The sequence below is a fragment of the Hypanus sabinus genome, chromosome 1 (genome assembly GCF_030144855.1).
Source record: "Hypanus sabinus isolate sHypSab1 chromosome 1, sHypSab1.hap1, whole genome shotgun sequence".
NCBI classification, from domain to species: Eukaryota; Metazoa; Chordata; class Chondrichthyes; order Myliobatiformes; family Dasyatidae; genus Hypanus; species Hypanus sabinus.
Window position 1 is genome coordinate 214,149,726 of NC_082706.1, and position 22,293 is coordinate 214,172,018.

The following is a 22,293-nucleotide window of genomic DNA, read 5'->3' on the forward strand; positions in this document are numbered from 1 at the left end:
GCAGAGGAGGCCACGTCTGAGGGTATATAAATAAGGTTAGCGTGGGTCTGTGGTGCAGAAGGGAAAGAGAATGGTGCACAGTACAAAAGAAAATCTAGTGAGCAGTAGTCTGTGGGCAAAGATGTCTTTTTAATGAAAGAAAATGGAACAGAATGGCCAGACTGGTTCAAGCTGATAGGAAGGCAACAGTAAATTAAGTAACCACGTGTTATAACAGTGGTAAGCAGAAGAGCATCTGTGAATACACAGCACGTCAAACCTGAAGAGGATAACCATATAACAATCACAACACGGAAACAGGCCATCTCGGCCCTCCTAGTCCGTGCCGAACTCTTAATCTCACCTAGTCCCACCTACCCGCAATCAGCCCATAACCCTTCACTCCTTTCCTGTCCATATACCTATCCAATTTTACCTTAAGTGACACAACTGAACTGGCCTCTACTACTTCTACAGGAAGCTCATTCCACACAGCAGCAGAAAACAATGAATTTACACTCAGTGGCCACTTTATTAGGTACAGGTGGTGCACAGACCACAGAAAGAAGATCCACTCCCCACCTCATTCCTATCGCACCTCAAGATACATCTAAGTAGCAAAACCTTTTAGTCTCCTGATGTTGGCTGGAAATAAAATATATACACACACACACACTAGAAACATAGAAAACCTACAGCACAATACAGCACTTTGGCCCATGAAGCTGTGCCGAACATGTACTTTAGAAATTACCTAGGGTTACCCATAGCCCTCTATTTTTCTAAGCTCATGTACCTATCCAAGAGTTTCTTAAAAGACCCTATCGTATCCACCTCCACCACCATTGCCGGCAGCCCATTCCTCACACTCACCACTGAGTAAAAACTTACCCTGACATCTCCTCTGTACCTGTTTCCAAGCACTTTCAAACTGTGCCCTCTCGTTCTAGCCATTTCAGCCCTTGGTAAAAGCCTCTGACTATCCACACAATCAATGCCTCTCATTATCTTGTACATCTCCATCAGGTCACCTCTCATCCTCCACCACTCCAAGGAGAAAAGGTTGAGTTCACTCAACCTATTCTCATAAGGCATGCTCCCCAATCCAGGCAACATCCTTGTAAATCTCCTCCACACCCTTTTTACAGTTTCCACATCCTTCCTGTAGTGAGGTGACCAGAACTGAAAACACAGTAGTCCAAATGGGGCCTGACCAGGGTCCCATATAGCTGTAACATTACCTCTTGGCTCCTGAACTCAATCTCACAGTTGATGAAGGCACCATATGCCTTCTTAACCACAGTCAACCTGCGCAGTAGCTTTGAGTGTCCTATGGACTCAAACCCCAAGATCCCTCTGATCTTCCACACTGCCACAGTACCATTAATGCTATATTCTGCCATCATATTTGACCTACCAAAATGAACCACTTCACACTTATCTGGGTTGAACTCCATCTGCCACTTCTCAGTCCAGTTTTGCATTCTATCAATGTTCCATTGTAATATCTGACAGCCCTCCACACTATCCACAACACCTCCAACCTTTGTGTCATCAGCAAATTTACTCACCCATCCCCCTACTTCCTCATCCAGGTCATTTATAAAAATCATGAAGAGTAGGGATCCCAGAACAGATCCCCGAGGCACACCACTGGTCACCAGCCTCCAGGCAGAATATGACCTGTCTACAACCACTCTTTACCTTCTGTGGGCAAGCCAGTTCTGGATCCACAAAGCAAGGTCCCTTTCAATCCAATGCCTCCTGACTTTCTCAATAAGCCTTGCATTGCTTACCTTATCAAGAGCCTTGCTGAAATCCATATGAACTACATCTACTGCTCTACCTTCAACGTGTTTAGTCACATCTTCAAAATATTCAATCAGGCTCATAAGGCATGACCTACCTTTGACAAAACCGGGCTGACATCAGTATCTACTCAGGAAACTGGCATAGCAGACATGGAAGGAAGGGAAACAAGCAGAAGTATCATGGAACATGTGGAGATTAAAGAGGAGGAGGTGCTTGCTGCCTTACAGCGAATAAAGGTAGATAAATCCCACGGGCCTGACATGATATTTCCTTGGAGCTTGAGAGAGACGTGGAGAAATTGCAGGGGCCCCTGGCAGAAATATGTAAAATATCCTTAACCATGGGCATGGTGTCGGAGGATTGGAGGGTACCTCATGTTGTTCGGTCGTTTAAAAAAGCTCCAGAAGTAAACTAGGTAATTACAGGCCAGTGAGCCTGACATCAGTAGTAGGTAAATTTTGGAAGGTGGTCTGAGAGAATGGATATCAAGTATTTGGACAGCCGAGTGCTGATTAAGGATAGTCAGCATGGCTTTGTGCGTGGTAGATCATGTTCAATGAATCTTAGAGTTTTTCCAAGGAGGTTATCAAGAAAGTAGATGAAGGAAAGGCTGTGGATGTTGCCTACATGGACTTTAGTAAGGCAGTTGACAAGGTCCCACATGGGAAGTTAGTTCAGAAGGTTCAGATACTAGCTATCCATGGAGAGGTTGTAAACTGGATTTGAAATTGGCTCTGTGGGAGAAGACAAGAGAGTGGAAGTGGATGATTGCATCTCAGACTGGAGGCCTGTGACTAGTGGTGTGCCTCAGGGATCTGTGCTGGGACCATTGTTGTTTGTTGTCCCTATCAATGATAATGATAATGTGGTAAATTGGATCAGCAAGTTTGCTGATGACATTAAGATTGGAGGCATTGTGGACAGCAAGGAAGGCTTTCAAAGCTTGCAGAGGGATCTGGACCAACTGGCAGATGGAATTTAATGCAGACAAGTGTGAGGTGTTGCATTTTGGAAGGACAAATCAAGGTAGGACATACACAGTAAATGGTAGGGCACTGAGGAGTGTGGAGGAACAAAGGGATCTGGGAGTTCAGATAGATAATTCCCTGAAAGTGGCATCACAGGTAGACAGGATTGTAAAGGCAGCTTTTGGCATCCATGAATCAAAGTATTGAGTACAGGAGTTAAGATGTTATGGTAAGATATTGGTGAGGCCAAATTTTGAGTATTGTTTGCAGGTCTGTTCACCTAACTATAGGAAGGATATCAGTAAGATTGAGAGTGTAGAGAAGATTTACTAAGATGTTGCCGGGTCTTCAGGAGTTGAGTTACAGGGAAAGATTAAACAGGTTAGGACTTTACTCCATGGAACATAGAAGAATGAGGGGAGATTTGATAGAGGTTTACAAAATGATGAGGCGTATAAACAGTAAATGCGAGTAGGTTCTTTCCACTTACGGGAGATAAATACGAGAGAACATGGCTTTAGGGTGAAAGGGGAAAGGTTTAGGGGTAATATTAGAGGGAACTTCTTCAACTCAGAGTGGTGGGAGTGTGGAATGAGCTGCCATCTGACATGGCAAATGCAGGCTCACTCTTTAGTTTTAAGAATAAATTGGATAGATACATGGATGGGAGAAGTCTGGACGGTTATGAACTGGGTGCAGGTCCATGAGGCTAGTGGAATAAAGTTTCAGCACAGACTAGAAGGGCTGAATGGCCTGTTTTCTGTGCTGTAGTGTTCTATAGTTCTATGGACTATTCCTAATCATGTTATGCCTCTCCAAATTTTCATAAATCCTGCCTCTCAGGTTGGTAATGGATCTCAAGAGACATAGCAGCATTTCAGTGGAGTAAGGGAAATTATAGTAGCATGAGAAAAGAGTTGGCCAAAGTAATTTGGAAGGAACTGCTGGCAGGGCTGGCAGCAGAGCAGCAATGACATGTGTTTCTGGGGAGAATGAGGAAGGTGTAGGACATGTGTATTCCAAATATGAAGAAATACTCAAATAGTAAAATAATACAATCATTGAAGGGAAAAGATGAAATATGAAAGCAAGCTGGCAAATAATAACAAAAGTTTTTTCAAGTATGTTAAAAAAAAATGAGTGGATACATGACCACTAGAAAATGAGGCAGGTGAAATAGTAACAAGGGACAAGGAGATGGCTGATGAACTAAATGAGTATTTTGCATCATTCTTCACTGTGGAAGGTACCAGCAGAGTGGTGGATGTTGTAGCGTGAAGGAAGAGAAGTGGGTGCAGTTACAATTACAAGGGAGAAAGTGCTCAAACAGCTGAAAGACCCAAAAGTACGCAAGTCACCCGGACCAGATGAACTGCACACAAGAGTTCAGAAAGAGGTGGAGTTAAAGATTGTGGCGACATTAGAAATTATTTTTCAAAAATCATTGTGCTCTGGCATGGTGCCAGAGGACTGGAAAATTGCAAGTGTTACTCCACTCTAAGAAAGCAGGAAGACAGTAGAAAGGAAGTTATAAACCAATTAACCTGACCTCAGTTGTTGGGAAGATGTTAGAGTCAACTGTTAAGGACGAGGTTACAGAGTACTTGGCGACACAAGACAAGATAGTACAAAGCCAGCATGGTTTCCTTCAGGGAAAATCATGCCTGACAAGCCTGTTGGAATTGTTTGAGGAGATTACAAGAAGGATAGACAAAGGGGATGCAGTGGATGTTTTATATTTGGACTTCCAGAAGGCCTTTGACAAGGTGCCACACTTAAGTCTGCTGACCAAGTTAAGAGCCCGTGGCATTACAGGGAAGTTACTAGCATTGTTAGAGCGTTGGCTGATTGGTGGAAGGCAGCAAGTGGAAATAAAAGGATCTTGGTTGGCAGCCAGTGACTAGTGGTGTTCCGCAGGGATTGGTGTTGGGACCAAGTCCTTTTATGCTACATATAAATGATTTATATAATGAAATAGATGGCTTTGCCATCAAGTTTGCAGATGATACAAAGATTGGTGGAGGGGCAGGTAGTGTTGAGGAATCACACAGGATGCAGAAGGGCTTGCACAGATTAGGAGAATGGGCAAGAAAATGGGAAACTAAACACAATGTTGACAAAAACATAGTCATTCTTGCTTCAGTGGTTGGTAAGTTGATGGAGAAGATCTGAGAGGCAGGATTTATGAATATTAGGAGAGGTATAATATGATTAGGAATAGTCAGCATGGCTTTGTCAAGGGCAGGTCATACCTTACGAGCCTGATTGAATTTTTTGAGGATGTGACTAAACACATTGATGAAGGAAAAGCAGTAGATATAGCATATATGGATTTCAGCAAGGCATTTTATAAGGTACCCCATGCAAGACTTATTGAGAAAGTAAGGAGGCATGAGATACAAGGGGACATTGCTTTATGGATCCAGAACTGGCTTGCCCACAGAAGTCAAAGAATAGTTGTAGAAGGGTTATATTCTGCATGGAGGTCGGTGATCAGTGGTATGCCTCAGGGATCTTTTCTGGGACCCTTACTCTTCATGATTTTCATAAATGACCTGGATGAGGAAGTGGAGGGACAGGTTAATAAGTTTGTTGGAGGTGTTGTGAATAGTATGGAGAGCTATCAGAGGTTACAGCTGGACATTGATAGAATGGAAAACTGGGCTGAGAAGTGGCAGATGGAGTTCAACCCAGATAAGTGTGAGGTGGTTCATTTTGGTAGGTCAAATAGGATAGCAGAATATAGTATTAATGGTAAGACTTTTGGCAGTGTGGAAGATCAGAGGGATCTTGGGGTCCAAGTCCATAGGATGCTCAAAGCAGCTGTGCGGGTTGATGCTGTGGTTAAGAAGGCATATGGTGTATTGGCCTTCATTCATCATGGAATTGAATTTAGGAGTTGAGAGGTAATGTTGCAGCTACATAGGACCCTGGTCAGACTCCACTTGGAGTACTGTGCTCAGTTCTGGTTGCCTCAGAAAGGATATGGAAGCCATAGAAAGGGTGCAGAGGAGATTTACAAGGATTTTGCCTGGATTGGGGAGCATGCCTTATGAAAACAGGTTGAGTGAACTCGGCCTTTTCTCCTTGGAGTGACGGAGGAAGAGAGGTGATCTGATAGAGGTGTACAAGATGATGAGAGGTATTGATCATGTGGATAATCAGAGGCTTTTTCGCAGGGCTGAAATGGCTGCCACAAGAGGGTACAGGTTTAAGGTGCTGGGGAGTAGGTACAGAGGAGATGTCAGGGGTAAGTTTTTTTACTCAGAGTGGTGAGTGCATGGAATGGGCTGCCGGCAACAGTGGTGGAGGCAGATACAATGGGGTCTTTCAAAAGACTTTTACATAGGTACATGGAGCTTAGAAAAATAGAGGGCTATGGGTAAGCCTAGTAAATTTCTAAGATAGGGACATGTTCGGCACAACTTTGAGGGCCGAAGGGCCTGTATTGTGCTGAAGGTTTTCTATGTTTCTATGCACTTTTATAGCAGAAATAAATGTGCAGACTATTTCTAAACGGGGAAGAAAACCAAAAATCTGAGATGCAATGGGACTTGAGAGCCTGTGTGCAGCATACATTGAGGGTTAGCTTGCAGGTCAAGTCAGTGGTGAGGAGGGCAAATGTAATGTCAACATTCATTTCAACTGGTCTAGAATACAAGAGCAGGGATGAGATGCTGAGAGTTTATAAGGCACTGGTGAAGCCTCAGAGATGTGGTGGTATTGGAGAGGGTCCAGAGGTTGACAGAATGATTCCAGGAATGAAAGGGCAGAATATCCTTAAGATTATCTTGCAGGTTGAATCAGTGGTGAGGAAGGCAAATGCAATGTTAGCATTCATTTTAAGAGGTCTAGTATAAAAGAGCAAGGACGTGATTCTGAGGCCTTATAAGCCACTGTTGAGCACTCATCTTGAGGATTGTGAACAGTTTTGAACTCCTCAAAGAAAAAATGTACTGGCTTTGGAGAGGCCCCAGAGGTGGTTCACAAAGGTGATTCCAGGAATGAAAGGGTTGTCATATGAGTAATATTTGATGACTATGCGTTTGGAATTTAGTATGATGAGGGTGGGATCTCATTGAAACCTTTTGAATATTGAAAACCCTAGACAGTAGATGTGGGAAGGGTGCTTCCCATGGTGGGGGAGTCTAGTACTAGAGGACACAGCCACAGGATAGAGGAGCACCCGTTGAAAACAGGGATGTGGAAACATTTCTTAGCCAGGGGTATTGAATTTGTGGAATTTATTCCCACAGGCAGCTGTGGAGGCCAGATCGTTGGGTATATTTAAGACAGAGATTGACAAGTTCTTGATTGGACATGGCATCAAAGGTTACAGGGAGAAGGGCGGGAACTGGAGTTGAGGAGAGGGAAAAAGGATCAGATGTGATTGAATGGCAGAGCAGATTCGATGGGACAAATGGCCTAATTCTGTTCCCAATCTTATGGTTTTATATTTAACGTAAATGTTGATTGTTTCCTGATCTGTCTTGGCATCAAAGGAAATGGTGGGAAGGCAGGTGTATGGGGTTGAGTGGGATCTGGGATGAGCCATGATGGAATGACGGAGCAGACTCAATGGGTTGAATGGCCCAAATCTGCTCGCATGTCTAATGGTCTTACATTCCAAATCATTGATACAGATGACAAACAGGCCCAGCACCAATCTCTGCAGCAGTACACTAGCCACAGGCCTCCCCCCCCCCCCCCCCTTACATTTGGCTCAGTTAGAACGGTAGAGATGCCAGACAGGATAGCTGAATAGCTTGCAGGATGTGGGAAAGCAGGCTGACCTCCTGTGTCTCTGACAACATCACCTGCATCAAGCTGCAGTTTCCAACACTGTTGAGTTGGATAAACACCAGATCTTTCAGGATGTTGAAGGGTGACAGATAGGACATAGAGAGGTAGTTGCACCCAAGGTGCAGAACCCAGGAAACTGGGTGACAGACGGAAAGGAGAAAGGTATTAAACAGCCAGTGCAGAGTACCCCTATGGCCATCCCCCTCAACAACAGGTACATCATTTTGGATACTGTTGGGGAAAGTCACAGGGGTCAGGTCTCTGGCACCAAAATCTCAGTTTGAGTCCTCAGCATTAAGTGGAGAGTGAACAGCCAGTGAGGCCAAAAATAGGAAGATCATATAGTTTAACACAAGGGGTTGGTGTAGGAGGGAGGGGATTTATGGGTTATTGGGCTATTTGGGTTATTTCTGAAATTCCAGGGAAGGTGGGACTTGTACAGAAGAGACGGTTTGCACCTAAACTGGAAGGGGACTAATATCCTAGTGGGAAGGTTTACTCATGCTGCACAATGGGGTTTAAACTGGAGTTACAGGGGGATGGGAACCAGGATGCCAGAACAGTTAGTGAAGAGGCTGGAGACAGATGTAGATAAGACCTCAGTCAAGAATCAAAAGGTTGAGTATGGTGCAAATCACGTCCTGAGCTGTATATATTTCAATACAAATATCATAGGGAAGCTGATGAGCTCAGGGCATGGATGAACACCTGGAATTATTGTGCTGTAGCCGTCTGTGAGACTTTGTTGCAGAAGGGACAGGACTGGCAGCTCATTATCCAGGGGTTCTGTTATGTTAGACATGACAGAACTGAAGGGATTACATGAGAGGAATGGAATTATTAGTCAGGGAAAATGTCACAGCAATACTGTCTGGACAGACTGGAGAACTCGTCTGGTGAAGTGTTGTGCGCATAAATGTACGACCACGTTAAATAGGCTATATTACAGACCATCCAACAGCCAAAGGGATTTAGAGGAACAAATTAGTAGAGAGATTGCAGACTATTGCAAGAAACACAAGGTTATTATAGTAGGTGATTTTAACCTTTCACATATTGACAGACTCCTATACTGTAAAAGGACTAGTTGGGATAGTTTGTGTCAAATGTGTTCAGGAAAGATTGCTCCTTAGTACATAGAAGTCCCAAAGGGAGCGTGATACTTGAACTGCTATAAAGGAATGAGACAGGGCAGGGGACAGAAGTTTGTGTCGGGGAACACTTTGCATCAAGTGACCACAGTACCATTTGCTTAAAAGTAAAACTGGAAAAAGAAAGGACTAATCTGCAGGTTGAAATTCCAAATTGGAGGAAGGTCTGGCAAGGGTGGACTGGGATAGGCTGTTTGTTGGCTAAGATGTACTTGGGAAATGGGTGGCCTTCAAAAGTGAAATTTTTGAGAGTACAAAAATTGCATGTGCCTGTCAGAATAAGTAGTAAAGATAACAAGTGGTCATACTCTGCAAAAAGAGAAATGTTAGCAAGGGACAAAACTGGGCTTTTTGAAGATCCGATTGGTAATCCATGTGTGATGCCAAAAGAAATGGGAAGAGATCTTTAAAAACATTTTTTTGTATCTGTATTTACTCAAAAGATGGACAGTCCATAAAAGTGAAGCAAAGTGGCATCAACTTTATGGACCCTGTACAGATTATCGAGGAAGAGGTGTTTGCTGTCCTGAGGGAAATCAAGGTCAATAAATCCCCAGGTCCTGACAAGGTGGTCCCTTGGACCTTACACGAGGTAAGTAACGAAACTGCCTGGACCCTAGCAGGGATATTTAAATCATCCTTAGCACAGGAGAGGTACCAGAGCATTGGATAGCCATCATTGTTTCACTGTTTAAGAAAGGCTCTAAACAAACCAGAAAATTATAGGCTGCATATCTGACATCAGTAGTGGGAAAGCTATTGGAAGGTATTAAGGGATTGGATATGAGTATTTGGATAGACATGGGCTGATTAAGGATAGTCAACATGGCTTTGTGCATGGTAGGTCATGTCTAACCAATCTTAGAGCATTCTGAGGAAGTTACCAGGAAAGTTGAGGAAGGCAGTGCAATGGATATTGTCTACATGGAATTTAGACAAGCATTTGACAAGGTCCCACAAGGGGTTGATTAAGGTTCAGTCGCTCGGCATTCAAGATGAGGTAGTAAATTAGATTAAACATTTGCTTTGTGGGAGAAGCCCTAGAATGGTGGTAGATGGTTGCCTCACATTAAGTGATTTACACTGAAACCATGTTGTGCCAGTAGTACAGTGCCATCAACAACAATGTGGAGCATCAGTATGAAGTTACTGCAATTTCTCATTCTTAGAAAAATGAAAGTGAATATATGAAAAGGACTAGAATATGTACACAAATCTGAAGGTAATAGGACAATACAAAACTTGCTTTAGGACAATTATTGCAATAGTTAACATTTAAAGATACCAAATACTTTGAATTAAAATGGAACAACTTTAGGAATCTTCAGATACGGAGACAAAGTTGGTGATGTGAAAGCAGAGATACAAGAACACAAGAAATAGAAATAGGAATAGGTCATCTGGCCCTTTCAGCCTGCTCTGCCATTCAGTAAGATCACAACTGATCTGGCCATGGACTCATCTCCACCTACTGGCCTTTTTCCCCACAACCCTCAATTTCCCAACCATGCAAAAGTCTATCCAACCTCATCTTAAGTACATTTATTGAGATAGCCTCCACTGCTTCATTGGGCTGTGAATTTCACAGATTCACTACCCTCTGGGAAAAGTAGTTCCTCTTCATCTCCGTCCTAAATCTACTCTCCCGAATCTTGAGAATATATCCCCTGGTTCTAGTCTCACCTACCAGTGGAAACAGCTTTCCTGCCTCTATCTTATCTATCCTTTTCATAATGTTTATATGTTTCTATAAGATCTCCCTTCATACTTCTGAACTCCAATGAGTACATTCCCAGGCAACTCAACCTCTCCTCATCTAACCCCCTCATCTCTGGAATCAACTTGGTGAACCTCCTCCACAGCACCTTCAAAGCTAGTATATCCTTCAAGTAATGAGTCCAGAACTGCATACAGTACTCCAGGTTCTGCCTCACCAGTACCCTACAGTAGCAGCATAGCTTCCCTGCTCTTAAATTTAATCCCTCTAGCAATGAAGGCCAACATTTCATTTGCCTCCTTGATAATTTGCTGTACCTACATTTGTGATTCATGCACAAGCACCTCCAAGTTCCTCTGCACAGCAGCATGCTGCATTTTTTTTATATAGCATTTAAACAATAATCTGCTCTTTCAATTTTCCTTTCAAAGTGGATGACCTCACATTTACCAACATTCATCTGCCAGACCGTTGCCCACTCACTTAACCTATCTATATCTCTGCAGACTATCTTCTGCACAATTTGCTTTTCCACTCAATTTAGTATCAGCAAATTTAGATGCACTACACTTGGTCCTTTCTTCCAGATCGTTAATGTATATCGTGAACAGTTTGGGCCCAGCACCGAACCCTGCAACATACTACCCACCGCTAATTGCAAATTAGAGTAACACTCGTGTATCCCAACTCTGCTTTCTATTAATTAACTAATCCTCTATTCATGCCAATACATAACCCCCAACTCCATGCATGCTTATCTTATGGACAAGTCTCTAATGCGGCACCTTATCAAACACCTTCTGGAAATCCAAGTAAATAACGTCCATCTGTTCCCCTCTATCTACTGCAAGAGTAAAGAAATCTTTACAGATGTTCAAGGAGGATTTCAGTTGTAAAGAATCAGGCCTCAATGGCAAAAGGTATGAAAAGTCAGTAAATGCAGATTTGAACAATTTGGCTAAAGAACCAGCATCATAGGCAAATGTGACAGGTGCAACTTCAGTATTTGTTTTTTAAAAAAGGAAAAGCAGAAACACGGGTGGGGAAAATAGCAGGGCTGGAGTTCTAAACTGAGTCAAAGCTCTTTGTTAGATCAAGCATGACAAGTTGAACAGATTCTTGGACACAAGGGACATAATGTTTAGTTGAGACAAATAGATCCAGTAAACATTTATTTTTTTTAAACCATCCAGTTCAATAGTACAATGAATCCTTACCATTCATTGTTTCTCTTGCACATTTGTATCTTTTTCCTACTTTGTGTTTTCTTTCTAGTCTTGAGATTTGTCCAGATTTTTGGCACTCCTGGTGTTCAGCTCCCTCTTTAGCTTGCTCTCGTCGGTGAATGATATACTTAGACATCTCTTGTCTTCTCTTTGCCCTCAGTTTTTCTTGCTGCAACCGATTTGAGATCTGAAGTGCAAAGATCTTTGGTGATCCCCGAATTTTCTTATGCAAAAGTCTAGCCTTTACTTTTCCTGGAATTCTTGTCCTGGAATCATCATGCTCCTCTGAAACCTGGTTGGAATTGAAAAAATATCACAAGTTGTGCCAGAAGGCATAACCCATCTATCCAAGATGCGTCAGCAAACTGGATCCAAGATTATCTGAGGGATAGGAGGCAGAGCGTAGGAGTATTTTTTCCAACTATGGTATTGCAGGGATCTGTGGTGGGACCTTTTATAGAAAGACATGGTTAAGAATGCAGAGGTCAAGTTTAGCAAGTCTGAAGATGGCAAAAAATTATTGAAGTTATAAACAGAAAAGTTGGTTCTTTAAAAATAGTGGGATAAAGATCAGCTGGAAAAAATTGGCAGAGCAGTGACAAATTTTGTTTAATCCAGACAAGTAGCATAAAGCACTGAGAATTCAAACTCCATGGGGTCAGAATAAATAGCGGACCTTAGGAACACAGATGTAAAAGGAAACTTTGAGGTACTAGTCCAGCGTTCCCGGAAAGTGACAACACAGTGGGTGGGGTAGTGAAAAAGGCAGCTTACATGACTGCCTTCATCAGCTGAGGCATTGAGTATAGAATTGGGATATCATGCCCCTTTAAAGGTTAGTATACCCGTCAGTTCTAGTTCCACAATACAGGAAGGGGAGCAAGAAAGTGTGGAAGAGATACATCACAATGTTGCCGGGAATTGGGAGAATTAGTTACAAGGAGAGATTCAACAGCTCACATTTATTCTCACTAGAATGTAGGTTTTACAATTGTATAAAATTCAGTGGCATTGAAACAATGGATAGAATCTCTTCCCCCACCCCACTCTACTCTCAGGGATAGGCAAGAACTGGAGGACACGAGGAAGAAATGTAAAGGAGATTGAGGGGCAAGTATTCCCACAATGGGCTAGGAATATCTGGAATAAGCCATGAGGTAATGCAGTCAAATGCAATGTTTAAAAGTCATTTGGACAGGTAGTACAAACATGAAAGAAGAGGGAAGGTAGAGGAATGTAGGCAAAAATGATGAGCATAGATAGATATTACCATCATGGAATCTGGCCAAAACAGCCTGTGACTATGAAATATACAACAACGATTCAGTGAAGCTAGCCCATCTTATAACATTGTTTGTTATAACAATGCTCTGCCCCAGAAGGCAGTGGAGGCCAAGTCTCTGGATGCATTCAAGAGAGAGTTAGATAGAGCTCTTATAGATAGTGGGATCAAGGGATATGGGGAGAGGGCAGGAACAGGGTACTGATTGTGTATGATCAGCCATGATCACAGTGAATGGCGGTGCTGGCTAGAAGGGCCGAATGGCCTACTCCTGCACCTACTGTCTATTGTAACACTTGGTTTCAAGGCTCTTCAAGAATGCATACAAGCCCATGAGACAAGGCTTTCTAACTCCTCTCTTTCAGACAGTGAGTTTGGAATTTGGGCTATCTGTCAGTGTCAAACATGTTTCATTCCTGTCCCTTACTTTATTACGGCCTCTCAACATCCTTGCTTCCTGTTTTAATGAAAGGAACTTTGAACAGTCTTTATTCAGCTAACTTTGGTGAATTCTACCATTAAAATGGCAAGTGTACTGGGGATATTGCCAGGGCTACCACACTAGTCAAGGATTACAAAGCAAGAGGTGCTTGCTTTCTTGAGTCATATTAGGGTGGAGATATCCCCAGGGCCTGACAAGGTGATCCCTCAGACCTTGTGGAAGGCAAGTGCAGAAATAGAAGGGGCCCTAGCAGACATATCTGAAACACCTTTAGCCACGGGTGAGGTGCCAGAGGATTGTAGGTTAGCTGATATTGTTCTGTTGTTCAAGAAAAGCTCTAAGAATAAATTGGAAAACTATCAGCCAGTGAACTCAATCCCAATAGCGGATAGGTTATTGGTAGGTATTCCAAGGGAATGGATGTACAAGCATTTGGATAGAACAGAGCCAGATTAGAGATAGGCCTCACTCTAACTGACTCATCTTTTTCCTCCAGTCCCACTGAAGGATCTCGGCCTGAAGCATCAACTGTACTTTTTTTCCATATATGCTGCCTGGCCTGCTACTTCCTCCAGTATTCTGTGTTATTAAGGATAGTAAACTTGGCTTTGTGCATGCTATGTCATATCTAACTAGTCTTAAAATTGTTCAAGGATTTTATTAGAACCATAGAACACTACAGCACAGTACAGGCCCTTCAGCCCTCCATGTTGTGCCGACCTATATAATCCTTAAAAAGAGTACTAAACCCACACTACCCCATAACCCTCTATTCTTCTTTCATCCATGTGCCTCTCCAAAAGGCTCTTAAATACCCCTAATGTTTTAGCCTCCACCACCATCCCTGGCAAGTCATTCCAGGCACTCACAACCCTCTGTGTAAAAAAAAGTACCCCTGACATCTCCCCTAAACTTCCCTCCCTTAATTTGTACATTTGCCTTCTGGTGTATGCTATTGGTGCCCTGGGAAACAGACTGTCCATCCTATCTCTGCCTCTCATAATCTTATAGACCTTTTTTTTTCTTTGATTTTTTTTAAAGCAAAGGTGATGAAAAGGTAGTGAATATTTTCTAAATGAACTGTGGCAAAGCCTTTAACAAAATTATGCATGGGACGTTAGTCAAGAAGGTTTAGTGGATTGGCATTCCGGTAGTAAATGATTTCAATATTGGCTTTGTGGGAGAAGCCAGAGAGTGGCAGTAGATGCTGCTTCTCTGACTGGAGAGGTGTGAAGAGGGGGATCAATGTTATTTGGATGATGATATGGTAAATTTGGATCAGCAAATTTGCAGATGACACCAAGATTGGGGGTATAGTGAACAGTGGCAAAGACTGTCAAAGCTTCAAAACTTGTAGCGGAATCAGAGCCAGCTGGAAAAAACGGGCCAAAGAATGACAGATGGAGTTCAAGTGTGAGGCAGGACTGACAGTGAGTAGTAGGGCACTGGGGAGTGTGGTAGAGCAAAGGGAAGGCAGGCATTAAGAATGTAGTAGGACAGAGGAATCTGCAAATAAAGGTCTACAATTCCTTGAAACTGGCCATCACAGGCAAATAGGGTCATAAACAGAGCTTTTGACATGTTACCCTTCCTAAAGGAGTATATAGCACAGGAACTGGGATGTTATGTCGAAGTTGTACAAGATATCAGTGAGGTCAAATTTGGAGAATTGTGCACAGTTCTTATCACTTATGTACAGGAGGATGTAAACAAGATTGAAAGAATGCAGAGAAAAGCTATATGAATGCTGCCAGGACTCGAGGACCTCAGTAATAGAAAAAGGTTGAATAGGTTAGGACTTCAGTCTGTAGAGCACAGGCCAGAAAGGAGATTGGGTAGAGGTATACAAAATTATGAGGGGCATAGATAGGGTAAATGAAAGCAGGCTTTCCCCACCCCCCCCCCCCATTGAGGTTGAATGAGTGTAGTACAAAAGATCATAGGTTAAGACCATAAGATAAAGGATCAGAATTAGGCCATTTGGCCCATTGAGTCTGCTCTGATATTTCATCATGGCTAATCCAATTTTCCTCAGTCACAATCTTCTGCCTTGTCCCATATCCCTTCATGCCCTGACCAATAAAGAATCCATCAACCTCTGCCTTAAATATAAGTAAAGACTCAGCTTCCACAGCTACCTGTGACAAATAATTCAAGATTTGCCACGCGCTGGCTAAAGAAAAACTCCCATTTTTATTCTAAAAGGATGCCTCTATTCTGAGGCTGTGTCCTCTGGTCTTAGACTCTCCCACCACAGGAAACATCCTCTTTACATCCACTCTATCAAGGCCTTTGACCATTTGATGTTTCAATAAGGTTACCCCTCATTCTTCTGAATTCTAGTGAATACAGGCCCAGAGCCATCAAGCGGTCTTCATTTGACAAGCCATTCAATCCTAGAACCATTAGAGTTAAGGGCAAAAGGCAAAATGTTTAAGTGAAACCTGCATGGGAACTTCTTCACCAAGGGTGGTGAGTGGAATGAGCTGCATGAGAAATGATAGATGCAGGTTCAATTGCAATATTCAAGAAATTTGGATAAGTACATGGATGGGAGGGGTACGAGGGCTATGGGCCAGGTACAGATCAACAAGACTACACAGAATAACTGTTTGGTACAGATTACACAGCCTGAAGGGCCTATTTCTGTGCTGTAGTGTTCTATGACTGTAAGGAAAGAGTTCATACTTAGTATATGCTAAAATAAAATGGAAGTTTGCAAGATGTTGGGGGGGGGGGGGTGGTGTGAGGAGTGGTAAACTAGAGTTGCAGTGGGATGAGAACCAGAGTGCCACAGCAGGTAGTGGAAAAGTTGGAAACAGTTGTTAAGACGTCAAAGTCAGGAACCCAAAGGATTAACAACATTGAGCATGGTGTGATTAACATCCTGAGCTGCAAGAACGCAAGTAGTATGGTAGGAAAGGTAGATGAGACAAAGTGTCAGAAAAACAGCACAGAAACAGTCCCTTTGGCACAACTAGCACAAGCCAAAACCTTTTAAGCTGCCTACTAAACAACCTACACCTGAATTACAGCCCTCCATATCTCCACAATCCATGTACCTATCCAAACTTGTGTTAAAATGTTGAAATTGATCTCGCATGGTTCACCAGTGTTGGCAGCTCATTCTGCACTCAGCCCTCTAAGTTTCTCCCCTCATATTACACAGAAACAGAAAACCCACAGCACAATACAGGCCCTTCGGCCCACGAAGTTGTGCCGAACATTTCTCTACCTCAGAAAATACTAGGCCTACGAGAGCCCTCCATTTTACTAAGCTCCATGTACTTATCTAAAAGCCTCTTAAAAGACCCAATCGTATCGACCTCCAACACTGTTGCCAACAGCCCATTCCACGCACTCACCAATCCAAGTAAAAAAAAACTTACCAGACAACCATATAACAATTACAGCACAGAAACTGGCCACCTCAGCCCTTCTAGCCTGTGCCGAACGATTATTCTCAACCTAATCCCACTGACCCGCACTCAGCCCATAACCCTCCATTTCTTTCCTGTCCATATACCTATCCAATTTTGCTTTAAATGACAATACCGAAGCTGCCCCTACCACTTCTACTGGAAGCTCATTCCACACAGCTACCACTGAGTAAAGAAATTCCCCCTCACGTTACTCTTAAACTTTTGCCGCTGAAATCTCAACTCACGTCCTCTTGTTTGAATCTCCCCTACTCTCAATGGAAAAAGCCTATCCACATCATATCTATCCCCCTCAATTTTAAATACCTCAATCAAATCCCCCCCTCAACCTTCTACGCTCTAAAGAATAAAGACCTAACTTGTTCAATCTTTCCCTGTAACTTAGGTGCTGAAACCCAGGTAACATTCTAGTAAATCTTCTCTGTACTCTATTTTGTTGACATCTTTCCTATAATTCAGTGACCAGAACTGTACACACTTATCCTTGACATCTCCTCTGTACCTACTCCCCTGCACCCTAAACCTGTGTCCTCTTGTGGCAGCCATTTCAGCCCTGCGAAAAAGCCTCTGACTATCCACATGATCAATGCCTCTTATCATCTGATACACCTCTACCAGATCATATCTCATCCTCTGTCACTCCAAGGAGAAAAGGCCGAGTTCACTCAACCTGTTCTCATACGGCATGCTCCCCAATCCAGGCAACGTCCTTGTAAATCTCCTCTGCACTCTTTACATGGCCTTCACATCCTTCCTGTACTGAGGCGACCAGAACTGAGCACAGTACTCCAAGCAGGGTCTGGCCACGATCCGAGATAGCTGCAACATTACCTCTCAGTTCCTACATTCAACTCCATTATTAATGAAGGCCAATATGCCTTAGACCTTCTTAACCACAGTCAACCTGCTTAGTGTCCTATGGAATCAGACCCCAAGATCCCTCTGATCCTCCACACTGCCAAGAGTCTTACGTTAATACTATATTCTACCATATTTGACCTACCAAAACAAACCACCTCACACTTATCTGAGCTGAACTCCATCTGCCACTTCCCAGCCCAGTATTGCATCCTATCAATGTCCTGATATAACCTCTGAAAGCCCTCCACACTATCCAAAACACCTGCAACGTTTGTGTCATCAGCAAACTTACTAACACATCCCTCCACTTCCTCATCCAGGTCATTTATAACAATCATGAAGAGTAAAGGTCCCAAAACAGATCTGAGGCACTCCATTGATCACCGACCTCCATGCAGAATTTGACCCATCTACACCCACTCCATCTTCTGTGGGCAAGCCAGTTCTGGATCCAAAAAGCAATATCCCCTTGGATCCCATGCCTCCTTACATTCTCAATAAGCCTTGCATGGGGTACCTTATGAAATGCCTTGCTAATATCTATATACACAACATCTACTGCTCCTCCTTCAGTGTGTTTAGTCACATCCTCAAAAAAATAAAATCAATCAGGTTCAAAAGGCAAGACCTGCCTTTCACAAAGCCATGCTGACTACTCCTAATCATAATATACCTCTCCAAATGTTCATAAATCCTGCATCTCAGGATCTTCTCCATCAACTTCCCAACCACTGACATAAGACTCATTTGTCTATAATTTCCTGGGCTATCTCTACTCCATCTTCAATAAAGGAACAACATCAGCAACCCACCAATCCTCGGGAACCTCTCTCGTCTCCATTGATGATGCAAAGATCATCGCTAGAGGCTCAGCAATCTCCTCCCTCACCTTCCACAGTAGCCTGGGGTACATTTCATCGGGTCCAGGCAACTTATCCAATTTGATGTTTTCCAAAACCTCCAGCACATCCTCTTTCTTAATATCTACATGCTCAAGCTTTTCAGTCTACTGTAAGTCATCACTACAATCACCAAGATCCTTTCCCATAGTGAATACTGAAGTATTCATTAAGTACCTCTGCAATTTCCTCCGGTTCCATACACACATTCCCACTGTCACACTTGATAGGTCCCATATTCTTTCACGTCTTATCCTCTTGCTCTTCACATACTTGAAGAATGCCTTGGGGTTTTCCTTAATCCTGCCCACCAAGGCCTTCTCATGGCCCCTTCTGGCTCTCCTAATTTCCTTCTTAAGCTCCTTCCTATTAGCCTTGTAATATTCTAGATCTCTAACATTACCTAGCTCCCTGAACCTTTCGTAAGCTTTTTTCTTCTTGACTAGATTTATCACAGCCTTTGTACACCACGGTTCCTGTACCTTACCATATCTTTCCTGTCTCATTGGAATGTACCTATACAGAACTCTACATAAATATCCCCTGAATATTTGCCACATTTCTTCCATACTTGCCCCCGAGAATATCTGTTTCCAATTTAAGCCTCCAATTTCCTGCCTGGTAGCCTCATAATTCCCCTTACTCCAATTAAATGCTTTTCTAACTTGTCTGTTCCTATCTCTCTCCAATGCTATTATAAAGGAGATAGAATTATGATCACCATCTCCAAAATGCTCTTCCACTGAGAGATCTGACACCTGACTAGGTTCATTTCCCAATACCAAATCAAGTACAGCCTCTCCTCTTGTAGGCTTATCTACATATTGTGTCAAGAAACCTTCCTGAACATACCCAAGAAACTCTACCCCATCTAAACCCCTTGCTCTAGAGAGATGCCAATCGATATTTGGGAAATTAAAATCTCCCATCACGACAACTCTTATTACTACACCTTTCCAGGATCTGTTTCCCTATCTGCTCCTCAATATCCCTGTTACTATTGGGCGGTCTATAAATAACACCCAGTAAAGTTATTGACCCCTTCTTGTTCCTAACCTCCACCCACAGAGATTCAGTAGACAATCTCTCCATAGCATCCACCTTTTCTGCATCTGTGACACTGTCTCTGATCAACAGTGTCACGCCCCCACCTTTTTTGCCTCCCTGCCTGTCTTTTCTGAAGCATCTAAAACCCTGCACTTGAAGTAACCAGTCCTGTTCCTGAGCCATCCAAGTCTCTGTAATGGCCACCACATCATAGTTCCAAGTACTGATCTACACACTAAGCTCACCCACTTTGTTCACAACACTCCTTGCATTAAAATAAACACATCTCAAGCCTTTGGTCTGAGCGCGTCCCTTCTCTATCACCTGCCAATCCTCCCTCTCACACCGTCTACAAGCTTTCTCTATTTATGAGCCAAACTCTTTTTCCCCAGTCTCTTCAGTTTGGTACCCATCCCCCAATAATTCTAGTTTAACCTCTCCCCAGTTGCCTTAGCAAACCTCCCCACCAGGATATTGGTCCCCCTGGGATTTAAGTGCAACCTGTCCTTTTAGTACAGGTCACACCTGCCCCGAAACATAGAAACAGAAACATAGAAAATAGGTGCAGGAGTAGGCCATTTGGCCCTTTGAACCTGCACTGCCATACAGTATGATCATGGCTGATCATCCAACTCAGAATCCTGTAACTGCTTTCCATACCCCCGAGCCCTTTAGCCACAAGGGCCGTATCTAACTTCCTCTTAAATATAGCCAATGAACCGGCCTCAACTGTTTCCTGTGGCAGAGAATTCCACAGATTCACCACTCTCTGTGTGAAGAAGTTTTTCCTCATCTCGGTCCTAAAAGGCTTCCCCTTTATCCTTAAACTGCGACCCCTTGTTCTGGACTTCCCCAACATCAGAAACAATCTTCCTGCATCTAGCCTGTCCAATCCCTTTAGAATTTTATACTTTTCAATAAGATCCCCCAGTCTTCTAAATTCCAGTGAGTATAAGCCTAGTCGATCCAGTCTTTCTTCATATGAAAGTACTGCCATCCCAGGAATCAATCTGGTGAACCTGTACTCCCTCTATGGCAAGAATATCTTTCCCCAGATTAGGGGACCAAAACTGCACACAATATTCCAGGTGTGGTCTCACCAAGGCCTTGTACAACTGCAGTAGAACCTCCCTGCTCGTGTACTCAAATCCTTTTGCTACAAATGCCAACATACCATTTGCCTTTTTCACCGCCTGCTGTACCTGCATGCCCACCTTCAATGAATGGTATACAATGACACCCAGGTCTCGTTGCATCTCCCTTTTTCCTAATCGGCCACCGTTCAGATAATAATCTGTTTTCCTGTTCTTGCAACCAAAGTGGATAACCTCACATTTATCCACATTAAATTGCATCTGCCATGAATTTGCCCACTCACCTAACCTATCCAAGTCACCCTGCATCCTCCTCACAGCTAACACCGCCGCCCAGCTTTGTGTCATCTGCAGACTTGGAGATGCTGCATTTAATTCCCTCGTCTAAATCATTAATATATATTGTAAACAACTGGAGTCCCAGCACTGAGCCTTGCGGTACCCCACTAGTCACTGCCTCCCATTCTGAAAAGGTTCCGTTTACTCCTACACTTTGCTTCCTGTCTGCCAACCAATTCTCCATCCACATCAATACTGTGTGCTTTAAGTATGCACACTAATCTCCTGTGTGGGACCTTGTCAAAAGCCTTTTGAGAATCTAAATATACCACATCCACTGGCTCTCCCTTATCCACTCTACTAGTTACATCTTCAAAAAATTCTATAAGATTCGTCAGACATGATTTTCCTTTCACAAATCCATGCTGACTTTGTCCGATGATTTCACCTCTTTCCAAATGTGCTGTTATCACATTTTTGATAACCAACTCTAGCATTTTCCCCACCACCAATGTCAGACTAACCGGTCTATAACTCCCCGGTTTTTCTCTCTCTCCTTTTTTAAAAAGTGGGGTTACATTAGCCACCCTCCAATCCTCAGGAACTAATCCAGAATCTAAGGAGTTTTGAAAAATTATCACTAATGCATCCACTATTTCTTAAGCTACTTCCTTAAGCACTCTGGGATGCAGACCATCTGGCCCTGGGGATTTATTTGCCTTTAATCCCTTCAATTTACCTAACACCACTTCCCTTCTAACATGTATTTCCCTCAGTTCCTCCATCTCACTAGACACTTGGTCCCTTACTATTTCCTAAAGATTATTTATGTCCTCTTTAGTGAGGACAGAACCAAAGTATTCAATTGGTCTGCCATGTCCTTGTTCCCTATGATCAATTCACCTGTCTCTGACTGTAAGGGACCTACATTTGTCTTGACCAATCTTTTCTTTTCACATATCTATAAAAGCCAGTTTTTATGTTCCCTGCCAGCTTTCTCTCATAATCTTTTTCCCCTTTCCTAATTAAGCCCTTTGTCCTTCTCTGCTGGACTCTGAATTTCTCCCAGTCCCCAGGTGTGCCGCTTTTTTTTGCTCATTTATAGGTTTCTTCTTTGGACTTGATACTATCCCTAATTTCCCTTGTCAGCCACAGGTGCACCATCTTCCCTGGTTTATTCTTTTGCCAAACTGGGATGAACAATTGTTGTAGTTCATCTATGCGATCTTTAAATGTTTGCCATTGCATATCCACCATCAACCCTTTAAGTATCATTTGCCAGTCTATCTTAGC

The 22,293-nt window shown here is 43.0% G+C and overlaps 1 protein-coding gene across 6 annotated transcripts in view; it reads right to left on the minus strand.

The window, feature by feature from the left end:
- The window catches only part of LOC132402483 (uncharacterized), a 92,199-nt gene that overhangs the window by 57,715 nt on the left and 12,191 nt on the right, over nucleotides 1-22,293 (minus strand). For all 6 annotated transcript variants that reach the window (XM_059985364.1, XM_059985362.1, XM_059985346.1 and 3 more), the window contains exon 4: nucleotides 11,648-11,948. In XM_059985364.1, coding sequence (XP_059841347.1) covers nucleotides 11,648-11,948 — 301 coding nt within the window. The remainder of the gene's footprint in view (nucleotides 1-11,647; nucleotides 11,949-22,293) is intronic.